General features: G+C 34.4%; 1 protein-coding gene across 1 annotated transcript in view; it reads left to right on the top strand.

Annotated features, from left to right (window-relative positions):
- LOC140757305 (uncharacterized) overlaps nt 1–16,130 on the top strand; it is a 62,786-nt gene extending 46,656 nt beyond the window's left edge. Inside the window, exons 2-4 of the mRNA XM_073092988.1 lie at nt 10,240–10,299; nt 13,185–13,259; nt 13,880–16,130. Of these exons, the coding sequence (XP_072949089.1) occupies nt 10,240–10,299; nt 13,185–13,259; nt 13,880–14,878 (1,134 nt within the window). The 3' untranslated portion in view covers nt 14,879–16,130. The remainder of the gene's footprint in view (nt 1–10,239; nt 10,300–13,184; nt 13,260–13,879) is intronic.
- Nucleotides 16,131–19,429: the final 3,299 nt, after the last annotated feature.

Raw genomic sequence — 19,429 nt, 5'->3', positions numbered from 1 at the left:
ATCTACGCATTACTGTCCCACTGTTGGGCATGGGTCTCCATAGGTTCAAGCCATAGTCAAAGATATTGTTAGAATTGATATATTTAACTTATCGTTGAGAACATTTTTTATGAACTTTTTATTAATTTTCTCAAACGCACATTATTTTTAAAAATAAAAGTTTGGTATTCAAACCTGAGGCCCCTCTATTGAGAGACCAAGTTTCAACCAGACTAGTGGTTCTTTAGTGGATCACTGCTTACTTTACTTTGAGTTTTAGTAATTAAATAATCATCTGCTATTAAAATCCACAGAAACAAGTAATATAATCATTTTTAGGATTATTTAATACATAATTCATAGAGTAGCTTAAAACGACTTTGTGGGTCTATCAGGTTGCACCACTCCATAACACATTTATCCCTTTATAATAAAAGTTGAGTTTTACTCCATTCTGAGGTAATTTAAAAATAGTTTAAGGACTATCGTCTCGAATCATAATTATAGGTGGTCCATCAAAGGCAATGGCTATAAAAACTTTAATGACCCTATAATGTTACATCAATAAACTAAATTGGCAGGATGCGTCCATAATAAGTAAATGGGTCAACACTTCGGTTTGCTATTCAAAACGGCTCGTTATTTAGATATTTACGTAATTTACCTAATTGTACGTTCTCAAAGGTCTATTGCGGTCAATTTTGAAGCCATTGTTCGGAGTTGATTGAAAGGAACAATCCAATCGCGTTGTTTTTTAATGAATTCTCGATCACGTTTCTTAGCGCTGTTCAGTGACAATCTATAGGAGTGTTGGAAGGTAAGAAATGTTTGGGCATTGTTTGATTTCTTTTTATGATGTGTAAGTACCCAAGCATGTATACAGTTCATCTGATGGACGTTCATGGATATCGTAAATAAATATAAGATGCTTTAGAGGCCTATTTAAGGTTGGCTACGGATTATATCACAATACACACCTTACAAGCAATCCAAACAGCACTTAATATTGTTATTAGACGTTATTATACGTGTAATAGTAATGTTTTCAGAGTTAGCACATAACTATCTCACTTATGTACACTACTAGCCTACCATATTTTGTAGTACTACAGGTACTACACCATGTCATCTAAGTGCGAATTGGTGGTTAACAAAGGTTTAGAAACTTTTAAAAAGATCTTCTTTTTTATAAAAATGCTGCTTTATTATAAAAATAAGAACTGTTAAAAAGAGCTCAGGTGTGTTGATTTTCGCGCGAACTTTTCCTTCACCGTGTACAGCAAGTTAAAGTAAATTTATAATAAGCACATCCTTTAAAAACCTGAAGTGGGTGGCCTAGGTTTCGAACCTCGGACCTCCCAATTGAAAGGTCGAGTTACTAGACTATCAATGCCCGAGTTCTTCGTAACGCTCGCAACGTTGGATAAGGAAAGAAATGAACCATAATACGGGTTTCTTACGTTGTACTTGTAATAAACGCGATATACGGGTCCATATTTCATGAAAAATTCATGCCACGACCCGGCCCTAATGATACCGATGCCATCTTTTATTGCTAACAGGAACATCTTTCATTAATCGTCTTTCAGAATGTGTACCCCTTTAACCTTATGTAACAGAGTCATATTCTAAACTTGAGTAATAAAATAGTTACTGCAAATTGATATTTAACAGCAATTCGATTATAATGTTATTTTAATTTCTTGTAATGCTTGAAATATATAATTTATAGCAACACATCTAAATATGATGCTAAAATGCTGCTTTCTATAAGCAAAACTATAACCAAACTTCCGTATCATACATACCATGGTCATAATCATTAAATTGCTTGGCCTAGGATCGAATCCGGAATCGTCTGCGCATAAGACAGTAATTATAATAACTTGCTACACTTATTTAAAATCATTTGACATAGTTTAAACTATAAAAATGGATCTATTGTAAACATAGATAAGTTAAGATTACTCGCTCCTAACAAGAAAAGTAGCCTTTTGACAATTGTCACCGTCAATTATTTTCGTGTTTGAAAAATATTAAAAAATGTAGTTTTTAGATCATTTAAGAATGAAACGATAATTCTTCGCACCTTTTTTTTATTTCGTGTCTTAACTCCGCATATCAGCATTATTCCGCGTAAATTACACCATGACAGCCATTAAAGAAGTAATCTTAGTATTAAGTCATTTAATTGCTTCCTTCAATTACAAAGCGGTGAGATATCTATACTTATCTATGATTGTAAAGACATCAAAATATTGTAAGTAGAAAAAAACTAATAAAGTTGTAAGCCGCACTTCGTTCAAAATGATCCGCCTATCCAAATCTGTATCGCTATAAGAAAACTAATATAGAACACATCTGCGAGTAGTTCACTCAATTCTACTTTTTGTCTCCCATATCCAATAACCTACTTTTACTTAGAACAGGGAGGGAGCTGAAATTGAATTTCTACTTGTAAAAACGGACCGGTAATAGAGTTTACCTTCGGCAGATGAAATAAAATAACAACTAACGTACGGGAGACTGTAGTCCCTGCAAGTTACTTTGAGAGATTTATTTTCCAATTGCAACGTGGTTGAGTCCGATACGTGTTTTCTATCTTTTAATTATGTTTCCATTGATCGTAGTGATTGGGTTTAATACGGTTAACTACTACAAACTCGTTAGTATTTGGAACCGGTTACGTTTTTAGTTGTTGAAGGTGTGGTTGCAGCAAATATCATTTGAATTAACCTTTCAGTTAATAGAGTTTGGATGTGCGCTCAAAATTGTCCGCAATAAAAGTTATATAATTGAAGAAAGGGCTACAATACCAGACGAATTGTTATTTTTTCTAGCAGTGGACTTGTTTGATATATCCTCTTGAGACTATTCTAATGCATTTTTCATTTTGTAAATCTTCTTATAGCTATATATCTATTGCCAATCACAAGATGATCTCTTTCCACCTTAATCATAACATTTACTACCTTATCTTAACATGTCAATTTCTATCATTATACGTGGGGTATAATAGGTTAAATGCTATAATGATCCTTATGTGTTATTTGCATAACTATATCCTACGAATACTTCCAATCAAACAAACAGAGTGGCACTTAAGTAAATTTATTTTAAAATATCACTGTAATGAGTCATGCACATCGAATCATTAAAAGCACTTAATGTATTGAAATGAAATGAAATAAAATATATTTATTTTGTATAGGCCAACGACGGCACTCACAAATTGTCAGGTACGATATTTTTCTTAAACTACTACCGGATCGGAACGCGACCTCTACTGAGAAGATCCGGTAAGAAACTCAGCGGGTTTGTCTTTTTTTTTAAATAATATTTATTCTCTTTTTTATTGCCATCATTAAACATGTGTTCAACAAACACTAAGATGTTTCACATTTAACAAAAATCTAAAGCATACGTGCCTGAACCAGATTTCCTAAACAACCAACTGAATTTACATTTAAATCAGAATATTATAATTTGAATATTACATTTGAAGCCGGTGTCATTATAACGCGTATTGTGGTCGGACAAAGCCTTCCAGCTCCTGTTCTACTACTTCATAATGTAACGCATCAAGTGTGAGTAGGTGTATAACGTGTAGGTACGACCACATGCACATAAACGATTTACTCGCTAAAGACAGGAAATAAAAAATCGATATCATGCGATACGATATGACGTATTATGACGAGTCGCGTGGGGGAGCGGTCACCATACCGGTCTGATGCGCAGGGTCCCGGGTTCGATCTCTGGTCAGACAGATATCTAAATGATGAATTTAGGTGTCTGTTTCTGGGTCTAGGTGTTTGTGTATTTGTCTATGTGTGTGTCCATGGCACCCACGATACAGGGAATCCTAGTGTGGGGCTGTGAGCGTAGAAAGGCTTTATTATTGTTTATTATTATTATGAGACAAGAACTGGTTGTCCACGATAGACAATCACAACAATATTCGTCAAATAAGCTATTTCAATTAAATAATACTTATGTGTAATTTCGATTGTGTAGACATTACTATAATCTTTATTTCTTTCATATACGCTCGTAAACAGCAATATAATCCTACCCTATCCCTGTATCGCCCCAGTAATGTGATCGTACATAATAATGATCTAACTTAGTATTCAAGAATAGTAATATATTTACGACTAATCTTATATAAAACGTTACTGCACTAGCTAAACGTTTCTAAGTGTTCTTTATTGACTTCTCATCCTCACTAGGACTGCAAAAGCATTACAAAACCCGCTATGATTGTTATTGTTTAGGTAATAATATTTACGTTTTCGTATTTTCATATTATATTTATTACTCATATCTTTTTATTGCCAGCAGTAAAACCAATGCCTTATCCAAGGTAGGTACATCAAGAACGTATTCCCATTTCTTGTCCCAATGCTCAGGTCGCGGTCTCTGTTCTCCCAAGAAAATTACATTTTTTCTCCGCCATTTGGCGCGCTAGCTTAGATTGTATTTTATCTTTATGTGAAATCATAATTCATGCTGTTTTTGCTTTCTGCCTGAAGAAGGTTCTTACGTGTTTAACGTTTTTTACGACTATCTCTCTTACAATATAGTATTTATTATTTCTGTTATTAAAACCGATGAAATTCATAACTTTGATAGTTCTTACAATTATAAAGATCGCTTTAACAAGACAAGTTTTTTATGCATTATGCTGATAAACTTGTTCTCTTAAAACAGTACGTAGTTATTGCGAATTAACAATATTTAATCGATACAGACATTGCACAGCGGGATCCAAAAATGTTGTTTGCTTATTATATTTCGTAAGCTGGCATTTGTTTTGTACGGACCTTTATTTGACCCCCAAGAGCGACCGGGCGCTACCCACAAAACAAAATGATAAATGAAGATCATCGGTAGTTACGCGTTACATAAACGCTGATGGATTGATTGTAAACGACCGTGTGTGTACCCATCGATCGATTAGTTCCTGCCCGAGAGCCCCAGGGCTGACTTATGGACGATTATGTTTAATGGGTTTTAGAAAATTCAAGTGTGAGTACGAGATCCTTGGCCGTGTAAAAAATGTGATCGCTTTTGGTCGTTTTCTATTACGGCTAATAGATGACTTTGTTTAATGACGGTACACAGACGTTCGAAGAAATCGAATCGCTCAACTGTTACATAATTCAACTAGCTTTCGATTTCGTCGAGCAATTCTTCTGTGACTTCTACCTCTGAAGTCAAATACGAAAGATTAATTAAATAATATTCAATAAGCGTTGTTTGATTAACAAAAGGGTAATCTGCGGCGGCATCTAAAACAAATACGCGGCCACTCGACGAGCTGATTTCAATCACCGTCATTCATTATTCACTCACTTCCCTTTGCAGTTGCCGAAGTATATTCACCCGTTTTGTTTTGTTTAACTTTCATATTTCAAAGTCTTTGAGACCGAGCCGTGCTATACAATGCTTGTAATAATTGAATTGCTTAAAATTTCATTGTTCGCGAAGGTACTTGAGAGGTGAAAATTGATTAGGCTAAAACCTTAAATGTTTTCGCAAACTGCGCTGAAGTTATAGGTGTTGTTTTGATAAGATTATTCGACGTCAAAAGTCTCGTCTTGGTATTATCCAGTAGATAAACACTCGTACGTTTTCTGTGTCAGAGTAGCATACGTAGAACTCTCTGCCACATTTTTTGTTATCATTAGTTGACGTGAAATAACACTTCTGTTGCGTTGTATCGTGATCCAAAAAAATAAATTGTGTGAAAAATTACGATGATTATATCTAATAACGGGTGGACGGTCGGACTCGTTTGATGGCCTCTGCCAGAGATTGGCATCATTAAGCGCAATGATAGTGACCTACAAGAGTAATTTTGTTTTCTTTGCTACTCGTTCCGATATAACTTTAGCGTAGAAAATATTTACTTCGTCCATGAATAAACAACCGACGCATGTAAAATGTTGCTTTAGCTTTTTGCTGAACTTGCAAACCATGCCGCGACTCGTAGCGTATTTTGCCGCGGGCTTATTAGTTTTTGAATTAAGTTCCTCATTATAAAACTAGAATTACCACTTTCTTCGTCAAATAGAGCTACAGCTCCGTTGTATTAAAAGTATATAATTTACAAATCCGCAGTAATTTTTATGGAAAAACAATGTAAAAAAGATTTTATTGTTGGTCTTCAATAGATGATTTTAGGTTCTATAAGTACATACTAACATATTGAAGAGGTCATCATTAGGTCTGAAATTATTTACGTTCTGGTTTCCAGGAGACCTGTGGACCTGGTTTGTGAATATCGATTCACAAATATAGGTATTCAACCACCCAAACCCACAGGTTTGGGTGGTTGAATACCTATATTTGTCTGTGCGCGTCTTCATAAATACAGATAATAGTGAAAATATAGGAATATAGAAAGTCTCATTTTAATTTTCTGATAGAAACTGTCAGATAAAATAAAACCCCAAAGAAAATATAGTGGTATTAAAAACATATTTAAATTAAAAAGAATCCTTGTAGAAAGGTCTGTTCATGAATTATTCATTGCTTCATGATGAAGTTGCTAGAGGTTCCAGCTTGCAAATTGCAGTTTTAAAATGTATGTATTCAAAAAATGAAACGACACTTTCTATAAAATATTATAACTCATGAAATGATTTAATACTATGCATGACTTTATAATATCTACTGTCGCTAAAGTCATGCATAGGAAAGTAAAATCTTTATTGAACGTGTGATCTAATTAAGTTTCGAATATTATACATCAAAAGATTTAGAGATAATCTAATTATTAATGGAATCAATTACGATAATATATAAATTAATATGTTTCTTGTATTGTATTTTAAAATGGTTATTTGACATTGTTAACATAACCTAAACAAAACTCTAAGATAAGTCCTACCTGAGGACGGTCACTGGTCCTTTTCTGCTAAGGCTCAGATAAAAACTTGCCTCTGGACATTAATGACTAAATAATTATGTGTGACCTATGTCCAAGCTAAAGTTTGTATATAAGGACAAAAATTCTAAGTTTATCTGTGAGTTCGACAGATAAACTCAATTGGTACAATTGACACATAGATAAACTCATTTAGTACTCAAAATATGCCGCGCCTAGTTCTTAGAAACGTGACTATGACTCCGTGTGAAGACTGATTTGCTCCTGCTTTATTCGTATGTCGTAAGCCGTTTAGTTTACATTGTAGCTTTAGCTCAACGACTCACATACATGTGATCTGAATATTTGAATGGGCTTAGAGCAACCTTATCCACGCCTACCTACTAAACACTTAATGTCTAATCACAACAACTTGAACACTACTGACACACGCGTACAAATCATATCACATACGGCGCTAGTGACAAAGAATTTATATTATCATCACAATTTTAATTAAGTCCACGCATTATATTTGAGAGGTCTTTATTAAAAACGCGATGATAATCTGTTTTATAATAAGACCTTAATACCAAACAAGACCAGTCATCGTGACGTTACATTTTCGCCATCGTATGACATTATTTGAGCTCTTCATCACTCGAGAGCTGACATTTTCGGGCTCCTTAGTTCAGGCGGATTGCTCTTTGTATCGGGCAATTAAAAGGACCGACGGTTAGCAGACGCCTGTCACTCTTATCAAATACATTAAACTTGCCCCTCGAATCGAACATTTAGCTTTTTCATTCGTTTTTTCAACCGTAAACCCACTTCGAGCTCTTAGATAACGCGTAATGTATGTCTGAGGAATAATTAAAGACGGGTATGGATGTGTTGCACGTTCGGCTTTACAGTTCGTTTATTGCTAATTAAAATTTGAAAGTTTATGTTTTAAGCCAACGTTTAATTTCGATGATTGCTACTTATTACGCGCAGTGTCATAAAGCAGTGCTTTTAGAACTTTGTATTTTATTATCTGTTCATATGGACAGGTACAAAAGAAACAAAATTATGAATAATGTTTCGATAAAAGGAATGTTGATATAAATTTAATGAATCGATTTTAGTAAGAAAGTCGATATTGTCTTAAATAATTTTATTTAATAGTACTAAATGTCGCCTTTGTTACATCAATATATAAAAGAAAAACAAAAAAATAATTAAAAAGATACCAAAATCTACTATGTCTTAACATCTAAGTACATTACCAATTTGTAAGATATATTAGGTTAATAGTACCTCTTTTGCGAATAACCATTTCTTGTGCCCTAAATTCTTTAAGGGACGCTAATAAAAGTCCTTGAGGATAGTTTCCTTAATGTTGCCCGTTATTCTCAAAGGATAAATTTTGCTTTACGTTCCTAGAGGGCTTAAACCGCAAAATGGAAGTAAGGGCTAGTTTGAAAACCGTTCGTGGTCAGCCATTATAACTATAGAAGTTATATACTGGTACGTATGCCAGGAATATTGTAGGTGTTTTATTAAGGTGTGCGTTATTTATTGTAGGTAGGGTAAATTCTACTAGATTAACTAAATATTGTAATGAAGTTTAAAGTAAACAGTGCTATTGTAACATACTGGACAACCTTTTGTTTATTTCATTTGATTATAAGTATGTTGCATTATAAATTATAATTGAACTAAGATTTTTACGAATATCCTAAAAATAAAATATGAAGAAAGAAAATCTAAGAGGAATCGAACCCAGAACTTTTAATGTATTAAGAAGGAACTTTTTTGCGCAGAATTAGATAAAAAATGTGATGTAACTATGTCTTTGATCTACCGATAAAATAACAACTTCAATACATCTGTTTAGCATCACTTAGGTATCGTTCACTGCGAAAACATCAAAAGATCTACTATCTAATGACTGTCAAAGACTACAAATCTCTACTATTTTTCAATTAGCTAAAAACATTGACGCACGTCTGTGAGTCTGTGTGATATTTAATTACCTATTTAAAATTATCATGGAAAATATGCAATAAATTGATATCCACGTCATAATAAAATCCATATAACTTTCCATGTGGTACAATCATAATGTCTCCATTGTTATTAATGTTGAAGGTTTGAAGGTGGTAGAACCCTTTGTGGTTCGACTCCGGCGGCACCACCGCCACACCTATTTCTACCTAACAACAGCAGTGTTAGGCGCTGCTGTGTTCCGGTTTCAAGGGTGTGGTAAGGGAGACAGACTTTTCCGAGGCGTTCCAGCTTAGTCCTCAGGGGTAGCGGCGCATCTGTGGCCGACCTCCGGTGGGAATATCTAATCCTATCTGGGGTTGATTACAGATGTCCATGGGCGGCAGTAGCCACTTACCATCAGGTGGACTGTATGCTCGTCTGCTACTCCTATATTATAAAAAAAAATGTTATTATGTGTTACATAATCTATCACTGGATTCTAGGTCTTAATGTTTGTTACTCGTCTTTATGTGTCCATGGCACCCACAAGACAGAAAATCCTAGTAAGGCTATGAGTGTAGAAAGGGTTATTTATATACAAAAACCGGTACATATTATCTCACGTAGTAAATTGTATGATCGCACCAAAAGCAATTAAGTTTATTCACGCTTCGTTCGTTCGAATCCAAAGTCAGTCCAATCAATTATCTAGTTACAACAACACGTGAACTATCTCAATCGATATAACTCAGTTAAGATATTTTGTTCATTCGATAGTTTAAATTAGAAACTACTATATAAATGTTTAACTATTTTCTATACATAGAAGATAGAGAGCTAGATTTTATAGGCAATGTTACGAGTAGATTAGAAACGGCATTAGAAGATGCAATTTAGATCGATTTATTTTGAGAATAAGTAGTGACGGTCATACGTAAGAAACCATTCAATTGTTTTTCATGTTTTCACGAAATCAGTACCCATGAGTTTTCAAAACATCCCACAATTTTACGTTACGTTTACACCATCCATTATTCTGTTCCGTTTGCTTCAGTAAACTGAGTAAACGTAACAATAAGTAAGTGCTCAAATCTTTTTGTCTGCCTCACATGTTCGCAAAAGCCATTTTGTCAATTTAGACATTTAATGTTACGTTACGGACACAAAACAGTCATATTTAAAAAGGTACAACGTTTAGTATAGTGCCACTCACTCAATCCCATATTATCTGTATTCTACAACAATCATTCACATAAGCGACACTTGTCAGTACATCGTACTTAGGTACAAAATCGACATCTATGTTTATTTAATTGTTTTTGTACAGATAAAAAAGCCGTTTGCCGCTGGAACTGTTACTCGCACTAATCTTAAATGGATTCTGTTGACTGACATTCAGTTTTGTTTGTTCACAGTTCGCGGTACCGAGGCCCGGCGGGGAGTCGTCGTGCTTGCAAGGCCCTGATTGTTTCATGGTAAGTCACTTGTAGTTGTATAAAGCCTAGTGGTATGAATTTCGGCTTGTTACGGTAAAATCTGGGGTTGAATTCCCAGCTTCGATTCTTTGTGCGCGTATTACATATTATTGATAAATATGACACGCGTAAAAATAGAAGGAAAATGTGATAAGAATTTTATCAAACCGCATAATTATTTTAAAGTTATTAGGGTAAGAAAGGGCCTCTTAATTAAAAATATAAATCAAATAGCTAAGCCGGATATTTGGTTTACCTACTTGATGTTGCTAGAACACTGTACAGTCAGGGCTTTTTCTTTACTGTTCGGAAGTATCAAATCGACATGTGCTTCACTTGACACTTAGAAAATTGTAGGCCACATGCTTTGATATGTAACTCAAATTTAACTGAAGCCTACGTTGTCTACACAGTTACAGTTCCATTATTGTTCTTAATAACCAAGACCGAACGATTCGATGAGCTAAAGCTGCCTTACCGTATTCTTTAAATTAGAACACAGCAACGCTGCTATAAGACCTTAAAGACAGTTCATTCATTCTGGAAAAAAAAAACGAGGTATGGGCAAACCGGAGTTTTCTTGTATAATCCTAATAAACGATCTCGAGATCTCAAACATGATATCTTATATTTTTTTCGCTGAACTCAGGCGTGAAAGGCGTAATTCATACTACATAAGTATTTCTGATGCTAGCTTTAGAATACTGATAACGTAACAATGATACCTACTTTTCAACCGTTCCATAGATGCATAATAAGCTACGTAATATATTACGAACTAGATTTCTGCGACATGTTTTTAATTTTCCCCTTCATTGCACTTGCAAGTCGTTTGTGGGACTTCCTGTCACATTTAATTCAGAGCCCATTTATCATACTCATACTTCTGCTAAGAGGTAGTTAGGTTCCTATAAAAGTGAGGTTTGATATTTCAATGTTTATAAGTTTAATAATAATATTGATGTTTAGGAACAACACAGAGTTTCCATGTATTTGAATGATTTCTCCTAAACCGAATTCAAGTTTTATTATTTAACTTCATAAACATTCATAAAGTATATAAAATTGATTTCATTGTAATATTTCATCCTTCTGTTATAGAAACAGGATTATTTTTCACAAATGACAAATAACTATAAAAAAATGGCTATTCGATTTAAAAGATCTGAAACAGTATTAATCATTACATAATCTTATAGCAATGATGCTTTAATACTAGTTAATAATCGAGTTATTTACAAACTGAAGAGTCCTCATAAGTTGTCTTAATGTAAAACCTTACATACCTTACTGTCTGTAACCTTACTGTCTGTATTCGTTTTCGAAATTGGCGATAATCATAAGCATTTCACGTTATAAACACACAGTTAACACTTTACTACTTCCTTATGACACTTTAGTCATATGTCTGTTAAATTTACAATTACGTATAATTAGTTACAGTTAAGTAAATCACGAATACCTATATCCGCTAATTAAATCTCTGGACTTTACTAGACTCCTATTTTACGGCAACTCCTAAAGCTAATGGACGGTGATCGTAAAATCGACATTCATTATTCGGATTTTAATTTAAACGTATTGTTACTGCATGTTTGTTTTACAACTCTACGTCTTTAAATGTTTTCCTTAATTATATTGAATTATCTTCCGGGTTTTAGTTTAGTGTTAACACGTTTAATGGCTCTGCACTTAGTACTTAGCAAGTTACAGGTTTAGGTTTACTAATCAAAACTCACAGAGAAGTAAATATTTATTGGTTTGCAAAAGGAAGTAAACTTAGCACAGAAGTGTGAAGCTTGTAAAGGACTGGTGGAATAGCTCGCTAAAATCAATAAAATTTCTACTTCAAACGGCCCGCGGAATCCAGGCGACAGAACGTTTTGTCAATACCAGTAATTAATAACCGTGGTTCGTCGGTTCTTATAATTATTAAAGCTTACTGAAGCGAGAGTGGGCGTCAAGTTAACGTCAACTCCAACTAATGAGTGTTCCCAATGACAAATGCTGCATTTGAGATGGTCATCTTGAGGAAATTCGGCTAGATGCGGCCATTTATTGTTGCTAATTGGATTGTCGCCCCAATAACTCAAGTCTTATAATTATTTATTGGGTGGAACTGTTCAATTCGTTATAATTATAGAAGGAGCCTCAAGATAAACAAAATAAAGTAATACAGACTGTACCGTTCACTACGTAGTAGGAACTAAGATAACAGTTTTGGGGGAAAGGTAGCGTAATAAAACCAATCCCGATGAGTGTCGGTTTTACACTAATTTATTTAAGTAGAATATGTAAAAATGATGACTGTGAAATTATGGGAGTGTGCATGAAATGTCTATATGTGTGCACTTACATACGAAAAATTGCCAATACGCATTATTGGCATCACGTGTACGTGCAGTAGCTCGTACACAGACAGTTGATCGCTTTTAAAAATGAGTATTTTTTTTGGAATTTATTCCATTAGTAATATAGTTGTATTCTAACGTACGGAAGACAAACAATTTTATAATTAAACTTGAAAAACACGAGGTCCGATCTAGTAACACTTCGTTCCGTGACCCCATAACGAGCGTGCCCCAATTCCAAAAGTAATGACAAACGATGATGCTCGCATCTACACGCGAGTCGCCACCCGATATCGTAGAATAATTTGACAAAAGCTCTCTTTGAAGGTGTTCCTTGTTTCTCAGACGAACGTTAGCGTTAGAGATATAAATTTGTTTGTGTCAGCGTATAACTCATTTGTTGTAATGGCCCGTTAAGCAATATATCATCTCTCCCAAAACATATTTATATTTGTTGCTCGTTTTAATGATCATTTATTTAACCAGCTGGAACGAAGCGACAAATAACAATTAAGCAAACATTTGTTGTTGCAGTGCTGGGAGAACTGTGAGCTTCTTCAGTCCAACTACCAAGTGTGGGGAGCGGTTTGCGACGAAAAAGATATTTGTGTAAGTATATTATTATTGTTGTATATTATATTGTTTGCCTGTGGAATAAATTACCTTTGTCCATACGCCGCGCTAAATCGCTTGACGAATTTAAAAATCAACTGAGGAAACATTATTTATAAATCTTGTTTTTTTTTTTCATCCCTTGCTCTCGTCATTTCCACATTTTAGTTTTACTCCTTTTCTTTTTTCAATTATTATTATTATTATATATTTTATTTGGTCTATTATTATTGCTATTTTATCTGATGTGCTTTTGTCTTTTTTGTTTTCTTGGCCTTCATTTATTATCGGATTCCTACATCTTATGTTATTATTGTTTACTGTAATTCTATTCCTTGTAGTCTGCTCCACCTCTAACTTCGCACACCCTATCCTACTTTCCTTATTTGTCCTTTTCTCTTTCCCATGCATAGGTTGTCTGGAAGAGATCGCTGCTTAGCGATAAGGCCGCCTATTGCATACTGTTTTTACTTTTTACCTTAATTACTACTGTTAAATTCTACTGTAAGTGTGCAATAAAGAGTATTCTATTCTATTCTATTCTATTCTATATTAATATTGATGCTTATATTTTTTATTTGTCAAGATCAAGTACTTAACTTGGATTTTCTTTACAGTTTCCTGGATGCAAAGTCGCGTGCGAGTTCCACATGGAGGCAGCTAGAGCATCTCAAACGCAACCGGTCATTCACACTAAGGGTGAAGGCGTTATGCGCGTAAGTGGCGCACTTGCCCGCTGGCCACCGCCAGCTCCTCGCGCTGCTTCCAGACCAGCGCCCCTCGTTTACGTCGTGATGCGCCGAGCTGCTGACGGTCCATGGCGACAAATCATACAAACACAAGCACTAGCAACTCGAGTTCCTTCTAATAACGAAGGAGCACTTCTCCGAGTTCTTGTTGTCGACCCACAAGGCTTAGTAACAATCTACAGCCCTGACGAAACTTGGGTAGCCCACGACACTAACACTTCCAACCACGACGAACATAAATGGACCTTAAAAGAGATATCGCTCATTCATCAAAAGGTTCTTGTCATTGGTGAAATCGCTTGGGAACCGAGAATTACACGCGGCGTGTATCTAGTGACGTGGGAAGTTGATGGAGGAGGCTTAAAGGGAAATCTGTTCACAGATTCAACTCGCGTCACCTTGTCGCTGTGGCCGGACACAATTTATCATATTCAAGTCGAGCTTGTCTCTCGTACTCCAGGCGTAGATAATGAGAAATCTGAGACAATGACAATAGATACTAGCCGTGCGCAACGGGTGTCGACGGAAAGTGTCCAAGATGTAGAAGTTAGCGAAGGCGATCGTCTTATGTCAGTGTTAGTTAGTTCTATGCGAGGAGAGCGTGTACCCGAAAGAGCTCCTGACTCAGAATTATTATTAGGCTGCTTGTCGGCCATGGTCGCTTTCGGCTTAGCTGTGCTCGCTGCCATCGTATGGAGGCGGAGAAGGAGAGGGACATTTCCCGGGACCAACGTTTATGTAGGATCTTCGTCGGTTCTCAAGCGAAAACTAGTTGAGGATTTTACTCCAGCTACACATTGCTTCCAGCCGGTTCTGGCTCCACAAACACCAACTAACGATACTGCGTCACGGGATGTAGTGGTGTGACGTCACAGCTTTGATATGCTGTCGATAGAAGACCGCGCCTTCAGTTCCTAAAATATCGGATGAGATTTTCGCCGTATAAACGATATTTTCGTCAATGATGTGAAATAATGGATTTTTGAATGTGATACAAGTTAAATATTAGCAACAAACAGTTAAGACAATGGAAACGGTTTGAGTGAAAACATTTTAGTTTCTTGCGTTTTTGTGATTTATTATATCAATGTGAACTATAAAAGACACTGTACATGCAGCTATATTAAAATTAACAACTATATTACGAATTTTTTTTTATGTAGATTTAGGTAAATTGTAAATTGAAAATTGTACTTATAAATGTATTTATGAAAATCAGTAAGGTTAACACCAGAAAATTAGTTGTACATACGTTAGGAGCAAATCAATAAACCGTAATTTTTTAATTATAATTTTACATGTTGTACATACATATTAGGAGTGTTATCGAATAAATAAATGCTTCGTGTTACAAATGTAAATGTCGCGAAAGTAGAACACCCGTTCTAAAGAACGATACCTTTTTTTCTTGATAAAGCAGCGTATGACAACCTTTTAGTCCTACTCGTATCTAATGATGTTGTGCTTTTGAATCAAAATTTTAATTTATAATCTTATTGGTAAAATAAAAACTGTTTTTACAACTAGTCCTTATCATCATTTAGTTATAATAGTTATTAGATATATTTTACTCTAATTCTTAATCATTCTAGAAACTTTTTAATTACGTATTCAGCAATAAAATACGTGTATGTACTTGTAAATATTTGAAGCGTTTATTGTAAAAACATGAAAGAGGGATTATATTTTTCTGGAAGTGTCGAAGGGAATATTTCTAATGTTATGAGTGGATGTAATGTTACTTCAATGAAATTCTAAGTGGTGTTATTTTCAAAATAAAACAGTTAGACCTTAATACGTCAAATAAAACTTCGTATTTGTCTTTGTCACGATGTAGTGATTTGTTTAAAGTTGATGTTAGCTTTAAACAATGTACTTAACTAACTTTAGTTCGTTTCGTAGTGCAAAACATAAAAAGGCCAAAATTATTTTGTATGAGTAAATAAATACATTTTGGTTTTTTTGATGACCAAATCCAGAGTAGAATAAGTTAGGATCTTAGTTAAACTTATTTATTGTTTGTGATTATTTTCGTACCTTCACTCGAATTGTAAATAAATATTGCTATAATTGAAGCTGAACCTTAACAAGTATAAATAAATATGTCTGCCAAATTAAAGCGTGCCTTCTTTTTGCCCAAGTTAGATATTCCATTGTTAATATAGAATGTCGTACATTCCTATAGAACGAAGGTCGTTACCTTCATTGCATACCATAGGGATCTTCACAAAGGGAAAAAACGAAGTATTTATGCCATTTAGGCCGGCTTGCGACAATGATACTCGTACCTATCAGATGAATTCTGACACCTCCAAAGAGCCTGAACTTTTTATGGTCTCGTTTCTACCTCGTTTGGAAACACTGGACAAGACAGTGCTAATATGTGATTACCTATATTATGGCAATTTGCAATTTTAGTTCACAAATGTCATGGTATATGTCATAAAGATACTTACTTTTGAGAAAGCTTAATTAATTTTTGTGATGATTCACTTTATTATTAAGTGTAACTTAAATATTTTTTGTTCCTTTAGTTTCCCATTCAGATATTCATGTATGTTGCCTTTATGTGACAGCTTTTTTTAGTAACCCGGTTGTTAAAACAATAAGCACTCTCTAAAATTTACTCGATAATTAATTGCAATTTGATTGTGGAAATCACTCACAGGACTAGTCCACAGACATAGCAATATCTCAAATAGCGTTCAGTAATCCTTTAAATAAATATCGCCATGGAGTTTCTAAAGGACCCCGCTGGAACCGTCATTTGCTCTAGCGGATAAAACGGTACCATTGTGAAGAGATTAACGTCAACGAATTTGTTGTCAACAAACGCCTGATCAAACAAAAGATTTGCGTCACGTGGCCCTACGGAACCCTTTTTCCATTATTGCTGCCCGCTCAACTACACGAGCTTAAATGCTTAGCGAAATATACAAAAATGATACCCAAACTAAGCCTTTATGGTACCTTCACATAGTATAAAAACAATTACAGAGTTCAAAAAAAGATTTACTTAGTATCTAATAATCATGGAAAATTACGAAATATTTTCAATAATATTTCCTAATTCACAGATAATGAATTTGGTTTTGCTATTGAGAATTAAAAAAATATTAGCCGATTATTTTCTTTTTGTACATTCAAAAATTTAAATTTTAGCTTTGTATATATTTCTTCAAATTCGTACCTGTATTTTATTTCCTCTTCTAAATTTTCTTCTTCTGTAAGCTATTCATTTTTTTCTTGAATCGCGTACAATTTGTTCAAATTTTCTTGTAAAGAATTCAGTCGTATATTTATTTCTTCAATGTCAATTTTTTCTATTCCCGAAATGTAATTTTCGGTTCGTTTCATTAACCCACGTAATGTGGCTCGTATTTCCTTATTGTTTTTTAGTTCATTCGACATCTCGTCGCCAATATCAAATAAAATAATAAGGAATGTAAAATAATACTTTATTCAATTATATCCATATTTTTCTATTGACAGTCAACAACTCGGTTGCCTGGAGACTTGATAGTTGGATATCAAGTCTCCAGGCAACCGAGTTGTTGAAAGGTGTTACTTATTTTCGTTACGGAATTTCTCGATTCGGTCGCCGCGCTCAAAGCCCGCGATAAAAGCTATGCAATAGCTTAAAAACATTGCTGAATATTGATCCAGAGGTTGGAGAAATATTGATCAAGTATGTATGTAAGTTTTGTACTTTTCAGTAGATATTAAATTCTGAAATTATCAGAATGCACAACAATACTCATTCTGATCCAATAAAACTGGCGGCATCGACAAAGAAGATAAAACGAGAGTTTACTCGGTCCTATCTTTTAAAAAGCAATTACAAAGTTTAGGTTTCATTAAATTGAGAAATCCATTAAGCTAATCGCCGTGTTGAGAGCCACCGACGACGTGACGATTATGAGAAGGTTATTCGGCATGCAAATGCGAAGGAGCGATTTAAATTATGGGAAGATAACGTTCGAACTATAATGGTTGATACACGGCTCGGACTTGTTCGCTTGGAGCGGTCTTTTTGAAATTCGATCAACTTAACTTTATTTAAGTTTTGTTCTTAAATAGCATTTACTCCGTCCTTAGATGAGCAAAATACAGACATGGATAACCTAACCTAACAAGAAAGTATAACCAGATTTGAAAATTGAAATTGTTACGTAAATAAAGTGTTGCCACGTCTCCCTTCTTCATGTCCCTAAAATGTTTGAAATACTTACTTATATATTACGTAGTATTAATTATTTATACGTAAATTCAATCTTAAAAAATATTTGTTAAGAATTCAAAAAATAAATGATAAAATCAATTCTATTTCATGGCGGTGAAGTATCTATCTATTTTACTGAGCAAAGGCTCGCTCTATAATATTTTATGTGTATGAAATGGAACTCCATCGATATAACAGCGACGGCAACTCAGACTACGAAATCTTTTTCTTCTTGAAAAATGTACATGAACAGATCACTTCCCATAATTTTAAAAGATAGTCATAAACTGTTATAAAATTATCTATATTACCAAAAATTTAGAACTTGTATAAGGATGTCCTTCTGCCTAAGGTATTTTAATGATATTTATATTTTTAACTTAATATACTAAGCAAAATCTTATTCCCCTTAAACAGTTGATGCCTATTCACTAACGGAACTATTAACCTCTCACAACCTAAACAGAGTTTACATTTGATTGGATTATCAACCAAAAAAGAACAACATACCGTCAATACAATTATGGTATTCTTTTCAAAATCAATTAAAAGTTTAAACGGGATCGGTCGTTGTCGTCTAGTGTAAAGCGACCATAATAGCCACTACACTCAAGACTTACGTAAATCAAGTCATAGATTAGATAAGTTTTTGTTACCATGACGTAACTTTTGGATCCCGATGTTGCTTTTTATAAAAAGGCACTTTAGATAATGTCCTTGGCATCAGCTTCCACATTTCTCATTAATTTTCATTAAGGAAAGTTGGCTTTCAAAATCTATGATTATGGTAACATAGAACCATTTATTTTAGTTATCCATTTTATTCTTGGCCCGCGGTCCTAGTATAAAACATAGGCTCATAAATAACGAAGAAAATAGAAGGTGAATGCTTCCACGAGTATCCTTTTGGGAGCGGCCAAAGCATTCTTTTAAGATTTATTACTGAACTTGAGCACATTACTTATTCCTTATGTGCCTTGGCATCCGATACTCCCTTAAATTTGGACATTCTTAGTCGATTCTCTTTTTAATATTTCACTTGTATGACAAAGATTCTTATTTAAAGAGATGTTTTGTTTTAAAAGGACGCATTTACTCTCGCATATGTGTGGGAGAGAAAGTGGTGCGTTGCTCATCTTAATTCAGTATGTAATATGTAACTTGTAAGAAGATCGGGATGTTTTAAAGTAGCTTTT

The sequence above is a fragment of the Epargyreus clarus genome, unplaced genomic scaffold, assembly GCF_041222505.1.
Source record: "Epargyreus clarus isolate Ecla_fem2 unplaced genomic scaffold, WU_Ecla_fem_2.2 ptg000001l, whole genome shotgun sequence".
NCBI classification, from domain to species: Eukaryota; Metazoa; Arthropoda; class Insecta; order Lepidoptera; family Hesperiidae; genus Epargyreus; species Epargyreus clarus.
The sequence above is the reverse complement of the archived record's forward strand: the minus strand, read 5'-3'. Positions and strand labels throughout refer to the sequence as shown.